The sequence below is a fragment of the Girardinichthys multiradiatus genome, chromosome X (genome assembly GCF_021462225.1).
Source record: "Girardinichthys multiradiatus isolate DD_20200921_A chromosome X, DD_fGirMul_XY1, whole genome shotgun sequence".
In the NCBI taxonomy this organism is placed as follows: Eukaryota; Metazoa; Chordata; class Actinopteri; order Cyprinodontiformes; family Goodeidae; genus Girardinichthys; species Girardinichthys multiradiatus.
In genome coordinates this window covers 4,357,551-4,365,226 of record NC_061817.1, presented here as the reverse complement: position 1 = coordinate 4,365,226, position 7,676 = coordinate 4,357,551, and the positions used below count along the sequence as shown (strand labels likewise).

At 40.0% G+C, this 7,676-nt stretch overlaps 1 protein-coding gene across 1 annotated transcript in view; it reads left to right on the top strand.

The window, feature by feature from the left end:
- LOC124862267 (COP9 signalosome complex subunit 1-like) overlaps positions 1-7,676 on the top strand; it is a 49,069-nt gene that overhangs the window by 8,875 nt on the left and 32,518 nt on the right. Inside the window, exons 2-4 of the mRNA XM_047356087.1 lie at positions 1,566-1,747; positions 2,444-2,605; positions 6,077-6,212. Of these exons, the coding sequence (XP_047212043.1) occupies positions 1,566-1,747; positions 2,444-2,605; positions 6,077-6,212 (480 nt within the window). The remainder of the gene's footprint in view (positions 1-1,565; positions 1,748-2,443; positions 2,606-6,076; positions 6,213-7,676) is intronic.

Sequence of the window (7,676 nt, the reverse complement as noted above, 5' to 3'; positions counted from 1 at the left end):
TGTATGTCAAGCACATGTTCCGACAAAGGTGGGGTATACCAAAAATCTGTTTTATCGCCTGAACCAGTGCCACACTGGAGCACGCACAGTGTAAAACATTACAATTCCAGACTGAAGAGACTTCTAAGCCCCCGCCTCCTTACTTCTCCCTCTTTCCAAAAATGACGCCTGTACAACAACTGAATTGGCTTTCTCATTCCTTGTGATAAAAAATCGAAGCGACGGAGAAATCACCTGGTCAGGTCGGCGCTACAGAGTGTTGTCTGCTGAAGCCAGCCACCACAGAGACAGTTTCTTCTCCCGGACTGATGCTGTGATGAACACTTGCAAGTCAAGAGTCCCAGAACAACACCATGCATACTTGGACTGATCTCACATTATGTTCTCTTGTAAAGTCAATTGTGTATATATGCAACATATTTAAAATTTAAATAGCTATTTTATTTTCATTTATATTGACAAAGAAAAAAAAATCTTCACTGAGAGCAAAGTGTACCGAGTCAAATTCCTGGTTTGTGTCACAAACTTGGCAAAAAAGCTGATTCTAATTTTATTTATCCAAAACAGTTGAATAATGTTTGATGACATTTTCAGCTTTTTAAAATAAAATCTTTAAATAAAAGATAACCTCCTGATATCTGAAATCTCACTTAATACCAGGGAACATTAAAGATTGACAAAAATAGTGATTTGTTTTAAAGCCGTCATACATTGGGTTTGACTTCCATGGTGGGACATAGTGGTCAGGAGGGCGTGATGCCCCATGTCCTCAACCTTTGTCTCCTTTTCTGCTCTTGGGTGCTGCCTCCTACCATTCTCACCACACCAAGTACTGTGCACCTCCAGGTGACAAACTTGCTCACATACACCAATCAACACAAAAACGTATTTCTACACAAACCTTCAGTTTCAGGGTGCTGGCTATCTTCTCATAGCCTTAGATATCTCTAACTCCTTAGAGAGTTCTTTGTCATGAGGTGCCAAGTTGAATTGCCAGTGACTAGTATGAGAGAGTGTTTGAGTGATAACACCAAGTTTCACAGATCTGCTCCTTATTCACACATGAGACGTAACATTAACAAGTCACATGAACCTGGGAAGTAAATGATAAATTAGGCACAAATTGGGCATTTGCAGATGGGGTTGTACTCAATTTATTTGCCAATGGTTTAAAAAGTAATGGTGTGTGTTCAGTTCTTTTGAAGGGACAGCAAATTTCCACTGTTATAAAAGCTGTGCACTGACTACATTGCATCAAAGTGTCATATCTTCTGTGTTGTCCTATGAAAAGATATCAACTATTTACAAAAGGCTAAGTGGTATATACTCACTTTTGTGAGATACTGTATATTTTAAAACTAATATTTGCCTTATGTTCTAAATTTTAAAATGACAGTTGTGTAAATTGTCTATACTATCAGCATTAAAGGTTGTGTAAGTACATGTTCATTTTAATCATTCGGGCAGCCGTTTAGCAGTGAAAGACAAAAAGCTAAATTGTTTTATTAGATTAACTTTTTAGTGGAGCTGTTTTAATAAAGTACCTTCACTGTGCATTTGTGTAGGACCTGGAACAATATGCTACTAGCTACACTGGGTTAATGCGCATTGAGAGACTGCAGTTCATCGCTGACCATTGTCCTCAGCTTCGCGTCGAGTCCTTGAAGATGGCACTAACCTTTGTCCAGAGAACCTTCAATGTTGACACATACGAAGAAATCCACCGCAAGCTCACAGAGGCCACCAGGTACAGTTGCTGAAATGCATTTTCCTTTTCAGTATATTTTTCTTGTCAAGAAAATATTAACTGAAACACAAACTGTTAAAGTAATCTAACCATGAAGGTATTAAACCAATTGATAGTCTATAGTCTGTCAAATATTACAAATGTTCCTGTTTGGTTTGTAAACATTTCAGTCTGAGAAAGAGGCTTGTGTCAAAAAACTTTCCCAGTAGCTAGAGACGACTATTGAAGAATGAAATGGGAGAGAGAATCATGGCAGCAGAATGGGTATATGAACAATATATTGTGTGGTCTGAATTGAAATGAAACTGAATTGGTCTGTTTGGACCCAAAAGACAAGCTGTGGTAATTTTACTTTGTCAGTTCCCTACATAATGGCAGACTGCACAATGCAGGCAGTTTAAATGGACCAGGAAGGGCATACCTAAACAGCATAGTGAAGTAGTGTAAGATAACCTCTCTGACAGGGATTTCCAGCTCTTATTTGGCAAAGTGAAAGGCATTTCTAGATGTAGTTACAAATGACAGGTAAGATCATATACAGTTTATTCACATACACGCAGGTGACTAAATGAGCATTGTGGTGGTTGATGAAGTTGACAGGAGGACAATAGTGACAAATGCACTGATCCCAAAGTACAATGAAAAGAATAATTGTGTGAAGCTCAAGAAATACTCTCTTGTCTTTTCTAACTTTAGGGATGTTCAGGGAGTACCAGACACTGTTCCTGATGGAGGAGTTCTACCTCCATTGGACTCGGCCTGGGCAGAATCCACTAGGAAAAAGGCTCTGCTCAAACTAGAGAAGCTTGATACAGATCTGAAGAACTACAAAGGCAATTCAATCAAAGAGAGTATCAGGTGATTATTGCTATTATGACTGACCTTGATAAATTGGCTTTAGCGCTGTTCCTGAAAAGACACTCCTGATAAAGTAAACGTTTGCCTTGTGCTTATATCTAAAAGCTCACAAATGGTAGCCAAGGCTTTGCTTCAGTAAACACCCACCATCAGCTTTACTGTCTAAAATATATTGTATATACAAATACTAAGTAAATGGTTTTCATTACTATTGATGACACAGTTTATTGAATTTATGAAAAAGAACTGCAGACTTTGATCAGCAGACCCTCATAGATAGTTAATGAGAAGGGGGTGTTATTCATGTTGTCAGCTGGTTTTACAATGGAATTGACCTTAGTTCTACCTGAAAACTAGGGTTGAGCCGCTTAACAGTGACCGTGGTCATTGTTTAACACATACATGGATTTAATGCAGCCAAATTAAATAAAGACTGTTTAACTCTATGCAGAATGAGGAATGGCATTGTCCTGCTGAGATGGCTACCAACCATTTAATAAAAGAGATTCTTATATCACACATTTTCAAAAGACAAAAGCTAACTGTAAACCTCTAAAATATGTACACAACAGATTATCAAGAAGTATCTTGACCCTCAGTATATTATGGCATTTTTGTATTACAAACTGGTTCATCTAATGTTCTTTCACAATTACACAATAATTGTGTATAATTACGTAAAAGTGAATGGACACTGACTTTGTATTTTAACTTGGTTATACTATATCAACTATCTTTATAACTTATGTTACAAAAAAGGGCCTAACTACAGCACTGTACCATTACATCAGAAAAAAGAATTGGAACAGCCCCACACAATGTGATAGTACAGCCCAAAAAATTAGAATGTCAAAAAAAGAAACTCAGATACTATAGTGATTTATTATAGATGGTGAAATTTTTAAGCCTTTTTGTCTTATTTTAATTTTATTAATTTTGCATGTATAGCATTGATGCAATAGTTAATTCCCTAGATCATACCAAATATTGATTGCATAGAAATGTACATACTTTTCAGAAGTCTGACATTTCTGTTTAAAATACTCCTTTTTTTTTTTTTTTTTAGACCAGAGCTGGAAGGCCTGCAAGGGCCTATTGTAATCGCTCCGTTTATTATTATTCTGGCAACAAATGAATTGCCATTTTCGCGGCTTTAACATATTCAAAAACTCACCAAACTTGGCGGAGTCATCAGTCGTGTGTGAAATTGACATATTTTAAGGGTTTCGCAAAAGTCGCAATAAAAATGGCTCAACAGCGCCCCCTAAAGTGAGATAGGCTAACTGGCATGTCCTATAGAGGTGAAATGTGGTATATAGCTAGATCTCCCCAAATCATGAAAAAAGTCTCTTGGGAGTATGCTCTAAAACCAACAGGAAGTCGGTCATTTTGGGTCAAAGGGTCATTTTTGGACGTTTTTCACTTTTCAAACATGTCGAACTTTAATGAACTCCTCTTAGGGATTTTGACCTACCGGCTTCATATATGGTCGGTATGTAGTTAAGGCATGGGGGATTAAAAGTTATCAAAATTGTGAGTTTTTGAGCATGTTGAAGGGGCGGGACCAGGCCTCAAAGTTAGCCTTCTCGCCTCAAATTTCGAACAGCAATAACTTTCACATAAATTGGCTGAAATACACCAAACCTGGTATTATTGATCCCTCTCAGGTCACCAACAATCCTATCTGGTCAAATGATGACATCATCAAAGCCACGCCCCTGAGAACAGGAAGTCACTTTTATTGCTTGGAAAGGTCCCTCTGTGGCCGACTTGACTCAATCAACTTGAAAGTGTGTCTGATAACAGAAAACAAGTTGGTCTAACTTTGTTTGAAGCACAGTGACTTTTCATAAAAGGGCGTGGCCGTAATGCCGTGGCGAATGAGACGTCACGCCCTGGCCATACGTTTGGCTCTAAATTCCACATAGATCATCTGATCTGTACCAAATTTAATGTGATTGATCCTAGTCCAGTCCCCAACAGAAATCTGATGACATATTTGGTGGGCCTGGCCCAATTTCTCCACAATGCCCTTTACAAAACTTTAAAAAATCAGCCCCAAGCCATGCTTTGACCGAGGAATCTGGAATTTGGTAGACATATGTAACTTCTCAGGACCTCCAAAGAAGTCTCTTGGAGCATTGGTCCAAACCCCACAGGAAGTCGACCATTTTGGATTGAAGTTGCCATTTTGACCCCATTTTTTGCGGTTTCTGGCCCACATATCTGAGGGAACTCCCCCTACAGCTTTTGACTTAGAGACTTGAAAATCACTCGGTATACTCTTAAGGCACTGGGGATAAAAAGTCATCAAAAGCTATTTGATACATGAAGGCATGTGGGCGTGGCCACGCCTCAAAATATGACTTCTCGCCATAAAAGATGAAATTGATATAGCTCCTACCAGGAAAGTCACAGAGACCTGAAACCTAAGATTGATCTGCCTCTGGCCCTGAACATTATTCACTGATCAGATGCTGACATCATCGAACCCCCGCCCCCTGAGAACAGGAAGTGTCATGTTTTCCATTAGAGAGTCAAATTTTGATGTTCTTCACCTAATCAATGGGAAACTATCCCAAGTAACAGATAAAATGATGGTCTAAGATAGTCGTCAGTACTGACTGCTTTAGCTGGAGGGTGTGTGGCGAATTCTGATGTCAGGCCACGGCCATACGTTTGGCTCTAAATTACACATGCATGGTCCGATTCACTCACTCTTTGTCAGCCCCCAAACACCTCTATTGGATTACATTGGAATTTGGATCAACAGCGCCCCCTAGGATATTTCAAGTGCTGTAGCTCCTTCATACATCATCGGATCCACTTGAAATGTAGTATACATCATCAGGGATCAATGCTGAACATGGCACAGTCAATTCATGATGTTGTTTTAGCCCCACCCACTAACAAACAAGTGAGTGCAGCTTCCATCTGGAAGGTCCGATTTACTCCAAATTTTGAATGTTTCTCGCCAGACCAAAACTCTGCATGACCAAAGATCATATGATATGTTGCTCACAGTGCCACCAAGTGGCGACGTGTTGAAGTGAAGCTGTGTCATCATCGTTGGCGTGCAGCTGGCGATGCCGGGCTCCCGCGGTCACTGCACAGGCCCAGTTGCGCTGAGGTGCGAGGGCCTTCAATGCTGCTTGCAGATTTAATTTATCTTATTTTTTTTATTTGTAAGCCATAACCATCAAATTTACAAGAAACGAATGCTTGAGATATTTCACTCTGTGTAATGAATCTACGAGTTTCACTTTCGGAAATGAGTCCCCAAAAATATTAAACTATTTTACAGCATTCAAATTTTTTGAGCCTGCTTGTATGTTCAAAATGGAAAAATGTGTTTATTCTCAAGAAGAATGAATAACCGCTGCTCCTTTTGAGTTACTTTTTGTCATGTAATTACCATTACTTATCCTTGTTGTTTAGTTCTCACGTTTTCTTTTTCTTTTTTCACTTCAGAAGAGGCCATGATGATTTGGGAGACCACTACCTGGACTGTGGTGACCTCAGCAATGCTCTAAAATGCTACTCCCGTGCCAGAGATTACTGTACCAGCGCAAAACATGTTATTAACATGTGTCTGAATGTCATTAAGGTATAGCAGAATTCAATTACTATTTACTGCTGATGCATTAACATTGTAGACAACTAACACTAACAAATCTTTCAGAATTCAAGAATATAGGGGGGGATGAATTTGAAGTTACTTTTTCTCTTAATTGAATGGATTACCCAAAAAAATATATTTAGAAGTAAGAAAGTCAAACTCCTTAACACTTACATTTATCTCACTTTATTATAGTTCTACCATTTTAAATGAATTATTGAGGATTAAATATTTATATATTATGTAATATACAGGGGTTGGACAAAGAAGCTGAAACACCTGTCATTTTAGTGTGGGAGCTTTCATGGCTAAATTGGACCAGCCTGGTAGCCAGTCTTCATTGATTGCACATTGCAATCAATGACATACCAGAGTTCAAAAGAGGACAAATTGTTGGTGCACGTCTTGCTGGCGCATCTGTGACCAACACAGCAAGTCTTTGTGATGTATCAAGAGCCACGGTATCCAGGGTAATGTCAGCATACCGCCAAGAAGGACGAACCACATCCAACAGGATTAATTGTGGATGCAAGAGGAAGCTGTCTGAAAGGGATGTTCTGGTGCTAACCCGGATTGGATCCAAAAAACATAAAACCACGGCTGCCCAAATCACGGCAGAATTAAATGTGCACCTCAACTCTCCTGTTTCCACCTGAACTGTCCGTCGGGAGCTCCACAGGGTCAATATACACGGCCGGGCTGGTATAGCCAAACCTTTGGTCACTCATGCCAATGCCAAACGTCGGTTTCAATGGTGCAAGGAGTGCAAATCTTGGGCTGTGGACAATGTGAAACATGTATTGTTCTCTGATGAGTCCACTTTTACTGTTTTCCCCACATCTGGGAGAGTTACGGTGTGGAGAAGCCCCAAAGAAGCGTACCACCCAGACTGTTGCATGCCCAGAGTGAAGCATGGGGGTGGATCAGTGATGGTTTGGGCTGCCATATCATGGCATTCCCTTGGCCCAATTCTGGTGCTAGATGGGCTCTGCCAAGGACTACCGAACCATTCTTGAGGACCATGTGCATCCAATGGTTCAAACATTGTATCCTGAAGGCGGTGCCGTGTATCAGGATGACAATGCACCAATACACACAGCAAGACTGGTGAAAGATTGGTTTGATGAACATGAAAGTGAAGTTGAACATCTCCCATGGCCTGCCCAGTCACCAGATCTAAATATTATTGAGCCACTTTGGTGCGTTTTGGAGGAGCGAGTCAGAAAACGTTTTCCTCCACCAGTATCACGCAGTGACCTGGCCACTATCCTGCAAGAAGAATGGCTTAAAATCCTTCTGACCACTGTGCAGGACTTGTATATGTCATTCCCAAGACAAATTGACGTTGTATTGGCCGCAAAAGGAGGCCCTACACCATACTAATAAATTATTGTGGTGTAAGTCTAAAACCAGGTGTTTCAGTTTTATTGTCCAACCCCTGTATATATTATA